The sequence below is a fragment of the Suricata suricatta genome, chromosome 13 (genome assembly GCF_006229205.1).
Source record: "Suricata suricatta isolate VVHF042 chromosome 13, meerkat_22Aug2017_6uvM2_HiC, whole genome shotgun sequence".
NCBI lineage: Eukaryota > Metazoa > Chordata > Mammalia > Carnivora > Herpestidae > Suricata > Suricata suricatta.
In genome coordinates, this window is record NC_043712.1 from 59,803,623 (window position 1) to 59,825,822 (window position 22,200).

At 36.7% G+C, this 22,200-nt stretch overlaps 1 protein-coding gene and 1 pseudogene across 8 annotated transcripts in view; one reads left to right on the top strand and one right to left on the bottom strand.

The window, feature by feature from the left end:
- KDM4C (lysine demethylase 4C) overlaps positions 1–22,200 on the bottom strand; it is a 392,424-nt gene that overhangs the window by 185,163 nt on the left and 185,061 nt on the right. For all 8 annotated transcript variants that reach the window (XM_029919878.1, XM_029919877.1, XM_029919876.1 and 5 more), the window contains exons 9-11: positions 7,337–7,530; positions 4,073–4,311; positions 1,340–1,653 (exon numbers count right to left, since the gene is read on the bottom strand). In XM_029919878.1, the coding sequence (XP_029775738.1) occupies positions 1,340–1,653; positions 4,073–4,311; positions 7,337–7,530 (747 nt within the window). The remainder of the gene's footprint in view (positions 1–1,339; positions 1,654–4,072; positions 4,312–7,336; positions 7,531–22,200) is intronic.
- On the top strand, positions 17,620–17,976 carry LOC115276083 (annotated as a pseudogene).

The window sequence follows — 22,200 nt, forward strand, 5'->3', positions numbered from 1 at the left end:
AAACAGAAAAGGTACTTTCAATTGCATTCCAGTTTAAAGAATATGAGTAAATTTGTAATTTAAACAGGCATTTGACTCATTCACCATTCCACAAAGAATCCCAGTATCTGCTCAGCTGCACTTAATCCCCAAGTGAAATTAAGTTGTAAATTTTGTTTATTATTGTGTGAATACTATTTTCAAATTTCCCTTAGCAACGGTTTCAAATAAATCAGACCATATTTTTCTATTTCTCTTATGATTTTGATAAATATTTGATAGTTCAGTAGGATATACAATTATGCATAATATGATAAAAGTTATTGGGTCATATTAGCAAATTATCTTTTATTTGACATTCTAAAACTATTATGAACAGAGTATTCCAAGATGATTTTCTTATCTAATCTGTCCTGTTACTCAAAGATGTGAAAAGACCCACGGTGATCTGAAATGAGCAACAGCAATCAAGAAGTGGGTCTGTTCGGTGGCCAGCTCAATTTGTCAGCCCCAACTATTGAGGCTTTCTTTACTTGTGTCTTTGAATTCCCTCATCAAGGTGTACATGTCAAAATAGAGCACTGAATTCTGACAATAACTACACACAATCAGAGCCTGCCTGGTTCACTCACAATCTTCTGGTTAAAGCAACAGTTTATACCAAAAACATATAACACAAGTGCACAAAAACATGTAAAACAGGGAGGTCCTAGGCAAAGAGTAGGATGATAAGAGTAGGCTCATAATCAAGAGGGGTCTTAAGTTTTCCAAGAAGCAAAAGGCCTGCTTCTGGTAGTGGGTAGGAACAGAAAGGTCAGCCTGGTCCTAGAATTAGAGCCCAAGATAAATCAAGGGAAAGCATGACCAGGCGAGTTAAAACAGAGGCTGTAGGAAGCCGGTGACCCAGAGGTGACAAGAAAAGGTCAGAGCCCTGCCGGTGAATCATCTCCAGTGTGGTAAATATTATAGGTAATGGAACCATTCAATGTCAGTATCATTGTGATATCTACTATAGTTTTCTTTAAAAGTACTACGGGGGAAACTGTGGACACAAGATCTTTCTGTATTATTTCTTACAATTGCATATGAATCTATATCTCAAAAAGTTCAATTTTAGAAAAAGTTGAAGAGAGAAAAAATTAAACAACATATAGCCAAAGGGTCCATGCTTCTGAATTATCATCACGTGAGCTCACAAAAGGCTTACCTTTCAGTCATAGAAGAAAATATGATTAAGACCTGTAAATGTGAAATGTCCTTTCTACCCCAAAGCAAGATTTCAATGCACATCATGCTGTTTTCAGAAACTATTCCACCACATAATAAATACAGAAGAAGAAAAAAAGACATTGTCACATACACTGAGGACATCGAGGCCATTTCTCTTTCCACTGGGAACCACTGGGACCTCCCCAGGTTCAAGGCCACTCCTGCAGCTCTCTACATCACTCTCTTCTCCCTCTGTCAACACACTATTACTCTCTGCCACTGGGAAGCATGACTCAGGTGACTTTGGCCATGGAACCTTGGGTGGCTCTGATTCCTTGGATGTCACATAGTCACAAGATAGGGAATCATCAGCTTCACTGGGATTTGAAGGTAGAATTATACCATAGGCTTGGTCATCCTTAGTCTGTATTTCCTCTGTTATAGATGTGCTTAAGCAGCTGTTTCCTGAGGAGTGAAACAAAAGACTATTAGTAAATTTTACATGGCATTATTACTACATAGTAATTCTCACCTAAATTTCTGTCTTTCAACTCCTCCTCTAAAGTCCCACAGATATGAGTGGGAAATGCCACTAAAGCACCATGGAGCTTTCATAGTTGTTAAGGTTAGATCTCTAAGTTTGGCAAAAGAATATACTTACCAACAAAATAAGAGATTAAAAAGGGATTATGCTACAGACCAATTTCAAAAGTCAGTATAATAATGATAATTATCCAAAGCAATAGCAACTTGAAATCTTTCTAAAAATACGAAATATGATACTAAGAGCTGCTACTAATGAAACATTCCAGCTCAGAGGATGTATAGAAAGAACACACGTCAGGCTGTGTTTTGCAGATCCAAATAAGAAGTATGTCCTACACTAGTCCTGTATCACACACTTATGGGACATAAAGGGAAAAGGACATCATGAGCAAGTCTCTTCCACTGCCATCTCTACTTACCCTTCTCCCTCCCCTACAAACATTCATAAGCATCATTTCACATATCACATAGTAGCTTTGATGCTGAACCCAGCCATGTTTTGTACTTAAGTGTTCTGCCAGATCTCAACACCTGGAGGTCAAAATACAAGGAGCCATGTAGCAACAGAACTAATAAACCTGGGTACCCTTGGCCTAACCCACCCAGTAATGCATCAAGTAATTAATTAAATCCAGTATGATTAAAGACTATGGTAAGGGACTATAAAAAAAATCCATATGTATGGAATAACTATGTTCTCTGCACTGCTTGCTATTCCTTTCCCTACTTTTTCACTTTGCAATCTTCTATCCATTCATCACAAATTAATTCAGATATCACATACTCCAAGGAGCCTTGCCAGGCCAGCCTCTGATCTGTTTGGAGTCTTTCCTTGGTATGTCAGGAACACTCTAGGACATCTATCTTGTGGTTCTTACCACAAGGGATTGTAATTATATGTTTGTCTAGCTCTCCAATAAAGTATGAAGTCACTATAAGAAAGTCTATAAATTAACCTGTTTAAACACAGGTATTTCAAGAGCAAAGCAGAAAAGAATCAAATTTGGACTATGATAAGGACTTTTTCTTTTACTCTAAGTGGAGTAAGAGTAAGAAGAAGGTAGGGACAAGACCTCACCTACATCTTTTAAAAGGATGATGTGCCATATGGAGAAGTGACTAGAATGGATAACTAGAGTGGACACTGAAAAAATTTTAAAAAAGCAATTTCTGCAATAGTACCACGGGGTGCCTGACTGTCAGTCAGTTGAGTGTCTGACTCCTGATTTAGGCTCAAGTCATGATAACAGGGTCATGGGATTAAGCTACACATTAGACACAGAGCCTGCTTAGGATATTCATTCTCTTTCTCTCTCTCTCCCTCCCTCTCTCAAAAAATAAAAATAAAAACATTTGAAGAGATAATTGTACCCTGAACAAGGAGGAAGCAGAGATAGGTGGCCAGATTTGGGGGAGTCCCACAGTTAAAGACAGAATGGATAAGGAGTATGAGGAATTACCAATAAGCTCAATTAGTGGGGTGCCTGAGTGGCTCAGTTGGTTAAACATCTGACTTAGGCTCAGGTTATGATCTCACAGCTCATGAGTTTGAGCGCCTTGTCAGACTCTGTGCTGACAGCTCAGAGTCTAGAAGCCTACTTCAGATTCTGTGTCTCCTCCTCTCTCTGCCCTTCCCCTGCTTCCTCTCTCTCTCTCTCTCTCTCTCTCTCTCTCTCTCTCTCTCTCTCTTTCTCTCTCTCAAATAAGCATTAACATAATAATAATAAGTTCAGTTAGTAAAAGGGCAAAAACTCCAACAAATATCAAGTAGGTAAAACATTACAGCAGTTTCAGAGAAATACACTATGAAGGAGAAAAAAGCAAAATAGTTGAGAGGTATAGATGATGACGTTAGTACAGAGAAATAGCCAGGGGGGCTTGTACATACCATTTCACAAAACTGAATGACTTTTGTTATTCTTTTTTAAAACCTTAATCTTTATTTTCTTCTTAAAATTAAGTTAAAAGCTAAGAATCTACAAAGCATTATCTATAATTGGTTTTTACTGTTCCATGTGATTTAAGAGAAGCTTTCCAAAAATGTATTGTATATTGTAAATTGAGTTCCACCCCCATCCAAAATTTTCATTTTAGAATTTTTTTTATGAAACCAAATAGGCACCGCTGTCTGCCTCGTAACTCCATTACACATAGCAGTGATGCTTTTGACTTTTACAACATTCATTTGGCTTCCTCATTATTCCTCCATAGCTTTAGATGCTCTACTGGTTAAGCTATGTAGAAAAGTAAGGTACCTATCCTAGAACACAGATTTAAGGCATCAGATCATAAAGCACCTCAATACTTACATATGAAACATAATTAGCCAGTTTCTCACCTGAGAGTTTGATATTATCCAGTGAATTCTGATCTGACTGCTTCCTGCTAGCGGAAGCCTCTTCTTCTGAAGGAGATTCTGTGTTTCCCATCTTCACTGCTTCTTCTGATTTTTCACTGACCTTGAGGTCTTCTGGGTCTTGGTCAGGGGTGAGGCCCTCCACCCCATCGACTGTAGGTGACACTTCTTCATTCTCCTCATTCTTAAGCCTCTTAGAGTAAGAGCCAGTGCACTGGAAACTATTAATAAGTGAAGCTGTGGTCAGAGCAGAATTTTGCAGTGGACAGGATAAAACACATACTAATACAAATGTTATTATTATCTTTCACTTACTTAAAGAAGTGAAAAAACTAATAGCTTTTTCATCATTATGCAAAATAATCTTCACAATTAGTAGATGAGATTTGAAATTGAAATCTTAGTTTTAATAACAATTTACTAAAAATGAAAATTAAGACAATTGTAAATAATTGATTATTATATATTATTGGGAAAATGTCATTGCTAACATTTTATAACAATATTAAAAGAAGTCTGAAAATAAAAATAAAGTGAAAAATGATGACAAGGGGAAAATAAATCAACAAAGAAAGGAAAAGAAAAAGAGGAGATTTCTATAACCTGTTGTTAAAATCTGAATAAATTACTTACATTCTAAGGTGAACCATATATATTTTTTGCATAATTCTGAAGTATGCATGAAAATCGTTAAAATTAAATGCCAAATCATCATTGGCTAAAGGAATTAAGACGGGAAACAGGCTAACTACATGTATTTAATATCTTATATCTAATTCTTATTTTCAAAGCAGATGCCATTGTAATTGCTTTCTTCACAGTATTTTCCAGAAAGTCACTTAACGTCTTTGTTGTAGATGCCTTTTGTATAAGACACATTTCTGGGGCACCTGGGTGGCTCAGTCCATTAGGCGTCTGACTCTTGACTTTGGCTCAGGTCAGGATTGGACAATTCAAGGGTATCAAGCCCCACATTAGGCTCTGTGCTGGGCGTGGAGGCTGCTTAAGATTCTCGCTCTCCTTCTGCCCCTCCCCTGCTCACAGGGCATGCACACACATGCTCACTCTCATAAAAAAGACACATTTCCAACACTATCATTTAAGAAGAATTACAACTCAAATATAAGCAACATTCATTTCCATGTAGACACACACACCCCATAACACTATGCAGTATAGGATGTCACTGCAGGCAGGATTCTGAGGTAAAGGGGATAGCCAAGGGTAACAATCAATGTATATTAGGCTTTGACTGCTACTGGCAGTAATGGTACCAGTATCATCATCGTCACTAACGCTTATATTGAAAACCCATGCATTGGAAACATGGGAAATCTTAATATTTCAAATAGCATAGTACATGTAAAATAACATAGCTGATCTCTCTTTGAGATTCCAATAAATCACTCCCTTTATTAGATTTCCTGGATAGCAGCAAACTCTATGATCAAGCAACAAGGCTGCACCTAGTCAATGACCCCTGAACATGAGGCTTTCTAACTGGGTGAGTAAAGTCCATTGATTATTTTAACTTACGAAAAGGCATTTCAAATCTGTCCAATGTGATAAATCTATGTTCTCTGTCAACCCAAAAAGGCCACTATAGTTAGTCACTAGAAGACCAGCTCATTTACCTAAATTACTGTGTTTTCTTTCCATTAAAGAAAAATTCTCAAGATGCTATATTGGTGTTTTTTAGGACCTCAAATTGACTACTGCCTCCTCCCACAGGTAGCCTTGTTGGCAATAACTCTCTAAATCAGTATTTCCCAAACTTTAAAAAATATACCAGCCCATTAAAAGTTAATATTTTAGGCAGTGATACAACACACACATACACACATGTTCATGCATCATGAAATAATACTTACCCTTACCACAGGGAAGGAATATGATATTTTTTATTCTATTTTGCTTCCTAAATTAAAAATGTTGTTCCTAACCTACTAAATAAACTTGAAAATCAATAGTTTGAAAATCACTGCTGTAAACTGCAGGGTAAAATAAGAGCACCTGAGTTTTAGTTTTGCTACTAATTCTGCACCTCAGGTACATCTCTTACAAAATGCAGAAGTGTGACTCCATGTTCTTAAGTTTCCTCCACCCACTACAATTCTAAAATAACAGAAAATAAATGTCAGAGTAACAAAATAAACATCAAAGTGTGGGAAAGATTTTAAATTACACTGTTATTTAGTTAATGGGGAAAAAAACTAGAAATGAGTTACCAGCCCAAACACAGGGGATTAAATACATGCAGGCATTAAATATTATGCTGTACCATATTATTTAATCACATGAAAAAAGCATGCATAAAACTAGTCATCAAAGGGTTAACAGAGTGTGGCCCCAATTTTGGAAAAGTATATAATATTATATAATAAATATATATGTAAAGGATATCTACCAAAAGCTAAAACTTGTTATCTCTAGATTGTGATGTTATGGGTGATTTGGGATTCCTTCACTATTATTTTTCTTATTTTATAAATATTCTCCAATGCCCAAATATCGCTTTTACAATCTGAAAAAAAAACAATGAGTAATATTGGAGAACAAAAGTTTAATATAAACCTAGAAAATATAAGAGCCTAAAAGTTTGCACAAGGACCTGAGCAATGTAACACACACCCTGTTCAATGGATTTTGAAATAGCAAGATGCCCACCTAAAAGAAATGGCTCTGCCCACAAAAATGGAATATAGAATAAACTTCACATAGACAACCATGTTAAGCAAATACCACATGTTCTGCTTTACATCTGATAAAAGAATAAAACAAGTTTACAAAATGTAGTAAACTATATATAGGCATCCCAAGGAATAAAGTATCTCGACATTTGACAAATGAAGAAAACAACTGAAGTCAGAAAGAAAATCAGTAGCAAAATGAAAAAGTGGGAAATCTAATATTGAAGTTGGTAAAGATACAAAGATGAATAAACAGTGCCAATGCAACCTTAACATACATCAGTGTAAGAGGTCTGGAGGTTCTAAGACTATTCTATTTGCCATGTACAGCATGTCAGGAATATTCTCAAACACATTATACTCCTTTCCTATATTCTACTTATTACACATCTTAAGAATTATAAATACTTTCCCTCAAATTTTCAGTAAGATAGTAAGTAAATTTATGATGAATAAACAGGAAAAAGCAAATACATAGTTTCTGAGAATATCATGTTCAACGACCCATTTTTATTGAGCAGGTATAAATGGAATGGGGTGGGGAAGAAATCATTACCTCCTGGATGCTTTTCTTACTTTCCTCCTCCTCTGAAGCCATGCTTTTACTTCAGGTGTGGATTCTGGAGTAGGCTTTGTATGGTCAATGGTGTATATATCCTTTCCTTGCTTCCAAAGCTGATATCTGTCTGGCTGAAATTTCCTCACAAAAATATCCATTGAAATTTTCACCATGTCTTTCCTGCAGGTGCACTGAAACACAACAGCGGTGGAGTGCTTTAAACATTTTACTGCTTACATAAAGTCATACTGAGTCATACTTTGAATGTACCATACATGAATACTCACTACATACTTGAGGGTAAGGTTTTACAGTTTTGAACATTCAGTGAATGATAAATTCAATTTTTTCTGAATGGACCTGACAACCTATACATTCACCTTTACAAATGACAAAATCAGATGATAGAATGCACTACAGAGTTAATCAGGAACTGTGTATCAAAAACAACTAAAAGGAAAGAGCACATTTTTGAAAGCATGCCTGCAACAGAAGGATTACCCTCTCATCATGAGGATGTATCAATACGCTGAATGCTACAAAGTCTATAAAGCTGAAAATGTAGGTTGCAATAAATAAAAGTAGCCAATGAACAATTGATTAGAAAAATCCAACCAAATGACTGATATAATTTTTCTCTAATATATATTTTAATCACATTTATGTTTATCAATAAATATACTCTCACAAATTAACCAATAATTAGAGTAAATGAATAACTTCTCTTCTAGGTCCTATCCATAGGACATCTATCATCATCACTTTAAATATATAACAAAGAAAAAAGAACAGTGTTAAGGGCAGAAATTCAAAGAAAAGATTATTTTAAATCTACCAGGACTTTGATTATTGTGAATACATAGTCAGAAGTTTTATCTTATAAAACAAGTTTCCTATAAAGACTTCAACAGGTTAAATAAATCATGTCTAGGCCAATACACCACGTAACATAGCAGATATCATTCAAATGGTGGTGCAGATGTAGTCTCAAAGATGTAACTAACAGGGCTTGACAATCCCTTGCAAACATGGTGAGAATCTGGTTGATTCAACAACAGACTTGAAACAATAAATCTCTCAATATTTTGGTGATAAAATTATCATCTCCATCCAAATTAACCTCAAAGTCTTAATAATTTCCAGCCTGTACTAGCCATCCCTAGGGTCCAAATCTTAACAGATACAATGCTTTGAAAGTTCAGGAAACACCCTACAATCTACCTGCCTAAAATAACTTCTTCAACTGTAAACAAACATTCTGTTATCAATGATACCATGATTCTTCCATTCTCCTACATTCACAGTCAACATTTCCTAATCCCTCCCTTCTCCTCTACTGTCATCATCCTGCCATCATTGATGATTAGTCCTTCCTTTAAAATCTTTCCTAAGTTATCCCAGTATCCTTCTATCTTTACCTGCAGACATTATATCCTAGCAAACAAAACTCTCTCATTTCTTTGTCTGCAGCAGCTCCTAGCACCAATTCATCTTTACAGCTACCACTTTAATCCCCCTCAAATATCTTATAATCTTTCATTTCTGAATCCCATAAACTGTAATCTAACTTCCTCTTCCTTTAGAATAAAGTCTAGACTCCTAAGTCTGGCATTCAAGGGATCCAAGATTTGACTCTTCCAGTGAGATTTCCAAGTTTCTCTCCCATTGCAAGTCAACATGAATACTCCTCTACAACAAAAGGAATTGAAGAGAGCCCAAATGCACCAGATGCTTCCTTCACTCAGTATTTCTGTTCCTACCGCAATGCCTTCCTGCTCACTGTTCTGCTACCCACCCAAAATAACTCATCCTAAACACTGTAAGTTGTACCAATTATTCCTTTGAATGCAGTAGTGTTTAACTACAACTCTGTTTCTATTATTAGTTAGGGATAGAGAAAGTTCTACAACATTTTGCTATAATTATCTTGGTTTAGGAATATGGAAATCCTGAGAAATTTTAAGATACTTTGGTTTAAAATGTAATCTTTTCACTAAAGGAAGAAACAGAAGTTCATCATACTCATCAGCAAAAACTTCCTTATTTTCCTCAAATGTTACTAATATTTGCTTCACAAAGAAAAATAAGGGACTAAATAATATAGACACTATTCAGTCACTTTGGTGAGGAAGAATTGTTTAAATTCATTTTAATTTCCCATTCCTCTCTCCCAGAATTCCTAGATTTTGTAAACATGCAGCAAGATCTAACCCTCAGTAGATATCTCAACTCACTCCAAATACAATAGATAAGTGTTATTTCCTGATTTAAATAAATAGAAATAAACAGTCAAAAAATACCCAAAATAATGGAAGAAACAATGTCAGAATCAAAAAATAGTAAAATTCAGCAGTACAGAGAAATCTATTTTTGTTAGTAATGACAAATAGTAACACTCATCTAAATTCCCATGAAGATTAAATGAGATCATTTAAGAGAACATAATACATACCTTTATTGGTAGGAAAGAACGGCTTTGACAGTCCCATTTAGAAATAAAGAAACGTACACACTACATATTGGTACAAAGAGCAATAATCAATAATAGATAATACTTTTCAAGCAAACTATTTGTGATATTAAGTCAAAGTACTAATAAGAATGGCTATTCTTGCTGCTTTTTTTTATATATAGTTTATTACCAAGTCGGTTTCCATATAACACTTGTGTTCTTCACCACAAGTGCCCCTCTCTATGACCATCACTCCCCCTCCCCCTCCCTCTTCAGCCCTCAGTTTGTGCTCTTGGTCCTTCTTTTAAGAACAGACACATATTGGTTAAAAATGCAAAATCCAAATTTAAAGAGAATTGTCAGAAGCTTGTATGCATTGAATTCTTCCATATTTCACTACCCTAAGACCTATTACAGAGTCATGACTGTTTCTTCCTATATCCCAGGAAATCAAATTCATGCTCTCTATTATTTATACTAGAAACAACAATCTAATTTAAAGATGAAAATACTTTAAAATTCAATAACTTCCTAAGATAGAAAATATTAAGTTAGTCGTTTGAATCTTAGAATTGGAATTTTTACATAACCACAATAAATGACTGATGAAGTAAGAAATTAATACTTAACACACCCAAACTGAGGCATTACTTTAACATATTTTCTTTGTAACAAACAAGATGGCTAATTAATTATGAAAAAAAATATGTTCATGTGCAAATGTCTGACAAAGAAGGCTCTGAAGGTAGGAAAAAGTGTGTGAAATGATTCTGCTTCTCAGTTTATTTATAAAAATTAAATGCTAACTAGGAAGGAACTAAGAAAAGAATGCCTTAAAATAAGAAAAGCCTAGTAGCAAGTTGATGTGGTTGTTATGCTTATTATGAGGGTGTTACAAGTTGAATTGTGAGCCCCTCAAACAGTATGCTGAAGTGCTTACCCCAAGTATATCAGAATGTGATCCCATTTGGAAATAGGGTTATGGCAGAAGTAATCACTTAAAATCATACTGGAGTCAGATGGGCCCTTATTCCAATAGGACTGGTATCATTATGAGAAAAGACACAAACACACAGGTGAGAAAGCCATGTAAAGATGAAGGCACAGACTGAAGTAATGTGTCTACAAGGCAAAGACCACCAAAGATTAACTTCCACCACCAGGAAGAGGCAAGGAAGGATCTCAGGAGGAGGACAGACCTTCTGGCACTTTGATTTTGAACTTCCAACATCCATAACTGTAAGACAACACATTTCTATTGTTTTAAGCCAACCAGTTTACAGTGCTTTGATACAGCAGTCCTCAGAAACAAAGACAGCCTTAGAAAACTAATAAATTTTTGGTACTGTCAAGCATTACTGCTGGACAAATGCCTAAAAAAATACTGAAGTGGCTTTGGAGAAGAAAACGGTAGAGACTTTGTCATCATAAACAATACATATACAGTCATGAACAGAATGTTGTTAAACATATAAACTCTGTTAAAGTTGCTTTTGGCAATGTCTACGCTAGAAATGAGGAATATAGTATTGGACACTGGAGGAAAGATGATCTCTGTTATGCAGTGGCAGAACTGTGTTCTCCCGTTGAATGGCAGGTAAAACTTGTTAAGTGATGACGTTGAATATGTAGCTGAGGATATTTCCAAGGAAAGTATGAAAGGTGTAACCTTGTTTTTTTGCTGTTTTTTTTTATTTCTTTTTTTTAATAGTTTATTGTCATATTGGTTTCCATATAACACCCAGTGCTTCTCCCCACAAGTGCCCTCCCCCCATGACCATCACCCCCTCCCTCCACTCCCCCTCCCCCTTCAGTCCATGGTTCGTTTTCAGTATTCAGTAGTCTCCCTTGATCTGTGTCCCTCACTCTCCCCCACTCTTTCCCCCTTCCTCTCCCCATGGTCCCCTGCCAGGTCTCTCCTGTTAGACCTATGAATGCAAACATATGGTATCTATCCTTCTCTGCCTGACTTATTTTGCTTAGCATGACACCCTCGAGGTCCATCCATTTTGCTACAAATGGCCATATTTCATTCTTCCTCATTGCCATATAGTACTCCATTGTGTATATATACCACATCTTCTTGATCCATTTATCAGTTGATGGACATTTAGGCTCTTTCCATGATTTGGCTATTGTAGAAAGTGCCGCTATGAACATTGGGGTACATGTGCCCCTATGCATCAGCAGTTCTGTATCCCCTGGGTAAATCCTTAGCAGTGCTATTGCTGGGTCATAGGGGAGTTCTATCGATATTTTTTTGAGGAGCCTCCGCACTGTTTTCCAGAGCAGCCAGGCAGCTCACCGACTTCAGGTGGAGACAGGGGAAAAATCTGCCTTCACAATCCCCCTATTCGATCCCGACCAGAAAGCCGCCCACCTGCAGGCGATTTTAACTGTGGTGGCAATATTGAGTGTGCAGGCAAGGACTTAGAAACCGAGCAGAACTTAGAAAACAGAAACAATTAGATCCGCCTGAGGCACAAGAAGGTTGGACTCCAGAGAGTGGCTGGCAACGCATGGTCTGAGGGGGACTTGAGGTGCCTGCCGCCATTCTTCTCCCCACATACCAGGGCGGGACCTCAGAGAGCAGCCCCTGAGACCCGACCCACCTGCACCAAGCCACGCCCATCCACGCTGGAGAGCTGCTATGCTTTTGCTTATTACTGTTAATTGGTTTTTTTCTTAATATTTTTAATTTTTAATTGTCCCCTGTCTTCTCTTTACTATCTTCCTATTTCCTTCTTTTCCCCCTTTCCCCTGGAATCTGGGAAAGACCAACAATTAGGCACTGCTGTGCTTAGATCAACTCTTACCATCCAGATAATTTTTCCTTTATTCCATCCTTATCTCCCCCAACCCCCACTGCAGGTTTTAAGCCCTCAGACTGTCCTTTATCTCTGACTGTTGCTGCCCCCCCCCACTCCCCGCCTGCTTTTTTTCTTTCTCCTTTTGTTTTATTCTCTTCTTTATTTTTTTTCTCCTCTCTTTTCTTTCCTGTCCCTTTTTTTCTTTCCCCCTTAGGTTTGCTTCTTTATCAGTACATTTGTGTGCTTGTGTTCTCTGTGTGTTTGTCTGTCTGTTTTCCTTTTCAGGGCTATCTCAAGAAACAACCCAAAGCACACATAGTGGAAAATCCCAAATATCACTGAGTAGGGAAATCAATTAATCAGAGGCATAACAAGAGAAACTGAGAGACACCATTAAAAGAACATCTCCTGAAACGACAGACCCTAGACACTCCAAGAGCCTCCTTCTATAGAGGAATACTAATAAATGCACAGTGCAGAACGAGCTTTTAAAACTGACAAGAGACAGAAAGCTAGCCAAAATGACGAAACGAAAGAACTCTTCTCCAAAGAAACTCCAGGAAGAAATCACAGCTACAGAACTGCTCAAAACAGAGACAAGCAACATAACTCAACAAGAATTTAGAATGATTGTCATAATATTAATTGCTGGGCTTGAAAAAAACATGGAAGCTATCAGAGAAGATATTGATACAAAGACTAGGAACCTTCAAGATAGCTGTGACAAGTTAGAAAAGGCTCTAAATGAGATGAATAATAAGATGGAGGCTGCCAATGCACGTATTAAAGAAGCAGAGAGGAGAAGAAGTGAATTAGAAGACACAGTTATAGCAAAAGAGGAGGCCGAGAAAAAGAGAGAAAATGATTCAGGAGCACGAAAGGAGAATCAGAGACCTGAGTGATAAAATCAAGTGGAACAATGTCCGTATCATAGGACTTTTTTTGCTATTTATTATAATATTGGAGAGGGAAGAAATAAAACGATGAGGGAACTGCTAAGGAAGAACAAAAATGTCAGCCTATCTTCCTAAGTGTGCTCTAGAGAGCAGGCCAATGGTTTGTTAGGACAAACATCTGCTAAGGAGATTCAGCATGTGAATCTTGGATCAACTCAACCATCTCAGCAGAAGCCTGAACTAGAGATGTGGTTATCCTGGAAAGAAGTGTAGAGGACCTTCCTGTCTGACACCTATAATCACACTGAGAGTCAACACAGTTTTCAAGATTTTTATACTAGCAAAAATATTGCTATCCTGGACTGAAAGAGATAGAGACAATAAAATGAAAGAAGAATGACTCTAAGAGCAATGCCACAGTAAAGAGAATTGAGCCAATAGGATCTGCTCAGTAGCCTTATCTAACTAATATACTGGGGTACAAAAAGATGCTGTCATGTTTTATGTAGGATACATTAATTGAGGGATTAAACCAACCAGAAAACATATTCATGTTAAATTTTTCTAAATAACAAAACCCCAATAAAAATTGCTATCTAGTCAACAGTATAAAAGATAATATGCAACTTATTCCTTTAAATATGTTAAAATATTCCTTTAAAATTCTATTTGGGATTATAGTACCTTGGAAGATGAGAAAAAGAAGAAAATGGTACCAATTTGTTGAAGAACTACAACATCACACTATGATACAGCAAAGCATGGCACTTAAAAATCTGGATTCAAACACCACCATCACTAGCTGTATAAGCTTAATCAAGTTATTGAACCTCTCTGTGCCTGAGATTTCTCATCTGAAAAACTGGGCATAACAATGTTAACTAACCCAAGGGGCTAGTAAAAGGACTAAACTTTTCCTACATGTAAGGGGTGCTTGATTGTGGGTCGGTGAGATCACAAAGTTCCTGTGCCAGAAACTAGGGAGCTGGTTGAAGCCATTTCCACCTCTCCCACATACCCACCTGTGCACCACATTAATCCACCCAAATAAGCAAAGCAGTGCCGCCGAGTTCAGAACAGAGCCATTACAAGAAGCCCACCTAACTGTGCCCTCTAAGCATATCCCCTAGAAGACCAGCACAGGTCACTCCACCTCTTTAAACTTTTTGTACTCGTAAAACAGTTACTCAGACTGTGATAAATGTTCCATAAGCTCCTGTTTAAAAAAAAAAATAGGATACGGGCACCTGGTAGCTCAGTCAGTTAAGCATCCAACATTGGCTCAGGTCATAATCTCGCTGCTCATGAGTTCAAGCCCCACATTGGGCTCTCTGCTGACAGCTTGGAGCCTGGAGCCTGCTTTGGATTCTATGTCTCCTTCTTTCTCTGCCCTTACCCTGTCACACTCTCCTTCTCTTTCAAAAATAAACATTGAAAAAATTTTTAAATAGGATAAATCTTACAAAAAGAGCCTAATACTGGGTCTGACCACAAAAAAAAAAAAAAAAAAATAGAGCTTCCTATTTTCAAATGTGGCCTTACTGGGAACGTTGAATCAACTGAGGAAATAAGAATCTGGCTACCATGTCTAACAAATAGCCCTAAGTGTCAAGCAGTGGTTTTGAAGAATCAAGAGCAATCATGGATTTCTGATTAACTGACAGATAATATAAGAAAACTGAGTTCTTCTCATGGGTGGACCAGAGCTGTGCACATCCAGCTCCTTGGTGGGTCATATGTTGCAGTCACACTAAACTCCTTGCCTTCCATATTCAAGAAATCACGAAAACTGAAAGCCCAGAAGTCAGGCATTTATGAGGGGAAATGCCATGACATGAACTTATCCCACAAGATGCCAAAGATAAGAAACTGTAAGGTTGAATAAGATGGGAGTGGGGGTTGAATTCATGTAACTTCTCCCCTATAACCAAAAAAAAGGGGAGAGTTTCTTCTCAATATAAGAGCCTGGAATTTGCAACTACATGGATAGAACTAGAGGGTATTATGCTAAGCAAAATTAGTCAGAAAAAGACGAATATCATATAAATTCACTCATATGAGGAATTTAAGATACAAAACAGATGAACCTATGGAAGGGAAGCAGAAATAATATAAAAACAGGGAGGAGAACAAAACTTAAGAGACTTAAATATAGAGAACAAACAGAGGGTTGCTGGAGAGGTTGGGGGGGTAGACTAAATGGGTAAGAGGCATTAAGGAATCTACTGAAATCATTGTTTCACTATATGCTAACTAGCTTGGATGTAAATTTAAAAATTAATTAGCTTTAAAAAAAAGGTGGCTCAAGTATGTAGTTTTGAGAGACATAATTTTCACTTGAATCTCAGGATTATAAAGAGTAACTTCCCATAAAATAAAGGGAAATGTCCTCTCCTTTCTCATATACAATATTCTAATGAACGATAACTACGGAATATAAAAAACAGAAAGAATATACAGAATAGATCAATGAAACAGAATAGAGAACCTAGAAATGGACCCACAAACATATGGCCAACTAATCTTTGACAAAGGAGGAAACAATATCCAATAGAAAGTCTCTTCAGCAAATGGTCTTGGGAAAACTGGACAGCAACATGCAGAAGAATGAACCCAGACCACTTTCTTACATCATAGACAACAAACTCAAAAGGATGAAAGACATAAATGTAAGACAGGACACCATCAATATCCTAGAAAAGAAAACAGGCAACAACCTCTTTGACCTCAGCCACAGAAACTTACTTGGCATGTTTCCAGAGGCAAAGGAAACAAAAGCAAAAATGAACTACTATGACCTCATCAAAATAAAAAGCTTCTGCACAGTGAAGGAAACAATTAGCAGAACAAAAGGCAACTGATGCAATGGGAGAAGACATTTGGAAATGACATCAGATAAAGGGTTAGTATCCAAAACCTATAAAGAACTTATCAAACTCAACAACCAAAAAACAAATAATCCTGTGAAGAAATGGGTAAAAGACATGGACACTTTTCCAAAGAAGACATCCTGATGGCTAACAGACACATGAAAAAATGCTCAACATCACTCCTCAGAGAAATAAAAATCAAAACCACAATGAGATACCACCTCACACCTGTCAGAATGGCTACACTTAACTCAGGCAACAACAGATGTTGGGGAGGGTGCAGAGTAAGAGGAACCCTTCTGCACTGATGGTGGGAATGCAAACTGGTGAGGCCACTCTGGAAAACAGTATGGAGGTTCCTCAAAAAATTAAAAATAGAACCACCCAATGACCCAGCAACTGAACTACTACGTATTTATCTAAAGGATATAGAAGTGCTGATTCAAAAAGGCACATGCACCCCAATGTTTATATAGCAGCACTATCAACAATAGCCAAAGTATGGAAAGAGCCCAAACGTTCACTGACTGATGAATGGATAAAGAAGATATAGAATACAATGGAATATTACTCAGTAATCAAAAAGAATGAAATCTTACCATCTGCAACATTGTGGATGGAACTAGAGTGTATTATGTTAAGCAAAGTAAGTCAGCCAGAGAAAGACAAATATTATATGAGTTCACTCATATGTGGAATTCAGATACAAAACATGAACATAAAGGAAGGTAAGCAAAAATAAGATAAAATGGAGAAGGAGACAAACCATAAAAGATTCATAAAATACAGAGAGGTTGCTGGTGGGGTGTTGGGTGGGGGGAAAGGCTAAACAGGTGAAGGGCATTAAGGAGGACACTTGTTGAGATGAGCACTGGGTGTTATAATAAGTGATGAATCACTAAATTCTGTTCCTAAAATTACTATTATACTATATGTTAACTAACTTGGATTTAAATTTTAAGAGAGAGAGAGAGAGAATACTAAGATGTAATATGATGGCCTTTCTCAGATCCATTACAAATTGAAGCTAAAAACAGTGGTACCTGTGTTGTTCATTTGGCTGAGCATCCGACTATTGAACTCACTCAGGTCTTAACCTCAGGGTCATTAGTTCAGTCCCTGCATTGGGCTCTGCACTTGGCATGGAGCCTACCATTCTGTTTTACCAAACCAAACCAAATAAAAATGTGCACAATAAAAATGACTCAGTCCTTTCTTCCTCTCCCAGAGATGGTATGTCTAGGTATTCAAAATGGTCCAGCATTTGACATACCATTGTAGGCTGTCCTACACTAAAGCCTCTAACAAAACTAGGCTGTCCTGAATCCCCTGGAGATGGAACCATTTCCCTTTACACTAGGAAGGATGGGAAAGAACCAAAATCCACATGTGGCATGTGCCTAGGGAGACTTCGAGGAGTTCGTGCTGTTAGACCTACTAGAGTTCTTTTGAGGTTGTCTAAAATGAAAAAGCACATCAGCAGGGCCAATGGTGGTTCCATGTGCACTAAGTGTGTTCGTGACAGGATCAAGCATGCTTTCTTATCGATGACCAGAAAATGGTTGTGAAAGTGTTGAAGACACAAGCGCAGAGTCAGAAAGTTAAATAAAAAATGAAGCATTTTTGAGTTAAAAAAAATCAAAACAACAAAAATGATTCATTTCAAAAACAGAAGAAAATATATTCATTTCTATTTCCTTCAGAAATTCAAATCAATAATTGGAAAAGATAGTTTTTTAACATCTTATTTTTTATATCAAAATCTAGCCTCCCAAAATAAATTATTATTCTTGAAGGTTATAAGTTAATTATCTTCAAGGCACAACCAAATTTCCATTTTAGATCAGAAATGCAGTAACCTCCATTTTTTACCCAACAGACAGCAAAAATGTCTTCCATCTCCAAATATATAAGGTATGAAAATATGGGAGTCTACATAAAATGTAGAAATGCCACATGTTCAATGGAATCACTGTCATTTGCTTTGAGAGCCCAAAAGTTTGTATGTTATAAGCTATCTCTTAAAAGAGCATTTCATAAATAAATAACAAAGAGAACAGAGATATTTTCCATTTCTTTGTTTTCTAACAACCCATGGTTTTTAGCTGTGACAGTAAGAATTAAGAAGAATGTGTTATTGACATAATTAGACAAAATTATTCATTATTCCTACATTAAGTAACAAAGACATTGCTAACCATTAAGCATAGCAACCTCTTATTTAACCAAAAATGTGACTGATAGTGATAATTAATTAAGGCCCAAATCAGTAACTGGACCTGAAATATAATTTCATTCTAAATTATGAAACTAACTTGTATTGTAACAGATAACTAAATGCTCAGTAAATTCAGATACTTCATTGAAAATATGTTTAGACAATTCTAGGGGTAGAACACAAACAGAAATCTGGGTATAAAATCAGTACTCCTGAATCTCCATCTTTATCTCATGTCTACATAAACATCCACCCACTCAATATAAATGAATAACTTTCCTGCATCATCCCAAACGTACTGAAGAAAAAGGCCCAGCTCTTTGGAAAACTGCCACACAGTTAACTCATTAACTGTGTTATCAGTATTAACATGTATTAACATGTATTAATCATGTATTAACATGATTCCCAAGACATTGTCTGCTACATTTACACCTAGTTATTTCTGACTATAAATGATGAATAATTATTTTGCAAAATGCACTCAGATTTACAGGTTAAAATTTCTGATCAATTATTTCCAGTATTATGTTCCAATGGAGAAGCTACACATTTTTATGAAATTTAATCAATTATTTTAACAGAAATGTGGCCTCATCTAAAAAGTTGTTAAGAAACATTAAATAAACAAATGTTAAACAAAGACAATTTTAGAAAACAGATGCATTATATAGTTAGTGAAGCCAGCATTTTCTGAGAGGCTATTGTTCTATTCGTAGAAGTATTGAACCGAATAAGATTCTACAAAAATTGATGAAGGAGCTTTTGTTCTTTACATGTTCACCAGATACAAATAATGCATGAAAGTATTTAATATGCTACAAACTTCAGGGTGCACACATACCTTTGAAGTAGTATTTTTGTATTCTTTTGGTGAATGCCAAGCACTATAACTGCTAGATTGTAGGAAGTTGTATTTCTAACTTTTTGAAGAAACTCCATACTGTTCCCACAGTGGCTGCACCCCAGTTTTCATTCCCATCAAGAATGCAAGAGGGTTCCTCTTCTTCACATCCACACCATCACCTGTTGTTTCTTGTGTTGTTGATTTTAGTCATTCTAACAAGCATGGGGTGATGGCTCATTGTAGTTTTTAGTGTGCATTTCCCTAATGATCAGTGACGTTGAGAATCTTTTCATGTGTTTATTGGCCATGTATATGTCTTCTTTGGAAAAGTGTCTATTCATGTCTTCTGCCCATTTCTTAACTTGACTATTTGTTTTCTGGGTGTTGGGTATGAGCTTTTTTTTTATTTTGAATACGAACCCTTTATCAGATATATCATTTGTAAATATTTTCTCTCATTCTGTAGGTTTCCTGCTAGTATTGTTGATTGTTTCCTTTGCTGTGCAGAAGCTTTTTATCTTAATGAGGTCCCAATAGTTTATTTTTGCTTTTGTTTCTCTTGCCTCAGGAGACATATACAGAAAGATATTATATCTTATATCAGAGAAATCTCTACCTGTGCTCTCCTCTAGAATTTTTATGGTTTCAGGTCTCACATTTAGGTATTTAATCCATTCTGAGTTTATAGTGGCAGCATCATCTGCAATAGCCAAATTATGGAAACAGCCCCAAGTGCCCATGGATGAATGGATAAAGAACAGGCAGTGCGTGTATACAAACACACACACACACACACACACACACACACACACACATACACACACATGCATGCACAAACACACACACATGCACGCACAAACACACACACATACACACTAGAATGCTACTCAGCCATCAAAAAGAATGAAATCATGCCATTTGCAAAAACATGGGTGGAGCTACAGAGTATTATGCTAAGTGACTAAGTCAGTCAGAGAATGACAAATACCATATGATTTCATTCATATGTGGAATTTAAGATAACAAATGAACAAGGCGGGGGAGGGAGGGAGAAAGAGAGAGGCAAACCAAAAAACACACACTTAAGTATAAAGAAAAAACTGATGGTTAACAGAGGGAGGTTGGTGGGGGGACGGATAAAATCCATGATGGGGTTAAGGACTGTATTTGTGATGAGCACCACGTGTTTAGTGGAAGTGTTGAATCACTATATTGTACACCTGAAATTAATATTACACTGTATGTTAATGAACTGCAATTTAAAACTTTTTTTCTTTTAAAGTTTATTATTTATTTTGAGAGAGAGTGCATATGTGCTTGTGTGCATGTGCATCCAAGTGAGAAAGGGAGAAAGAGAGAGGGAGAGAAAATCCCAAGCAGGCTTCATACTGTCAGCATGGAGCCTGACATGGGGCTCGATTCCACTAACTCTGAGACCATGACCTAAGCCAAAATCAAGTCAGATGCTTAACGACCCGTGCCACCCAGGTGCCCCTAAGAACTATTTTTTAAAAAGTATTTAATGTTGGGGTGCCTGGATGGCTCCATCAATTTAGTGTCAGACTCTGGCAGCATGGAGCCTGCTTGAAATTCTCTCTCTCTGCCTCTCCCCACTCACTCTCTCTGTCACTCAAAATACATAAACAAACATCCAATGTGCTAATTAACTGCAAAAATATAAAAAGCTCTTTCATATTGAAATTCTTCACAATAGGGGCGCCTGGGTGGCTCAGTCAGTTGAACATCTGGCTTCAGCTCAGGTCATGATCTCACAGTTCATGGGTTCAAGCCCCACATTGGGCTCTGTGCTGATAGCTAGCTCAGAGCCTGGAGCCTGCTTCAGATTCTGTATCTCCCTCTCTGACCCATCTCTGCACACACTGTCTCTCTCTCTCAAAAAGAATTTTTAAAAAATTCTTCACAATAAATTCCAAAGCATGAGGAGAATAGTCTACTTCTATTACACATTCATTCTTTTATCATAAAGTATTCATTACCAGTTATAAATCTGAACCATATTTCAACCTCTTTGGCATACTCCAAATAGTCCAGACTTCCTTTGTGGGCTCAAAAGTAAGTATACATTAGGGAAAAAAGGAAAATTCGAATCAATGCTATGAATGTAAATGAATATAACATACATTATGCTATGCTAAAGAAGTTAGACATTAAAAAGTCCATACGGGTTATTCTAGCAGAGCGATGAATGCAACTACGTTTAATATGATTAGTAAGCAGTGGCCACATTGCTGTATATGTCTGCTGAAGCGTGACTGACTACAGTTCTGCTTATTAGCCGAGTAAAACCAAGATGGCTTCTTCATATAAAAAATTTCCCTAAATTTCTCATAGGAGTTCAAAAATCAAAAAGTATTTAAATATACTTGATCAACTGAGCTCTTTAAATGTGACCATGATTATGGTCTCCATCACCCTTCCCCCCTGCCAAAAACAAAACAAAACTCAAAATGTCCTGATAAATCAAAGAATTTTTTTAAGACTTAGTCTGTACTCAAATACTTATATTTTACAGAATTGATTTTCCAAGATGGTAGAGCCATATGAGTCTTCAAATAGCTTAACCAAAAGCTTAAACATTTTGCATGAAACTGATTTAACAGAACAGAAAAATGCTCTGTTTCCTGCCACTTCACATATGAAGTACACTATACACCCATCACTGTATATCCAAATGGACCCACGGATTCTACATATCAATGATACTGATTTATTTCATCTGTGTCATTTAATCATTACTCATTTGTACA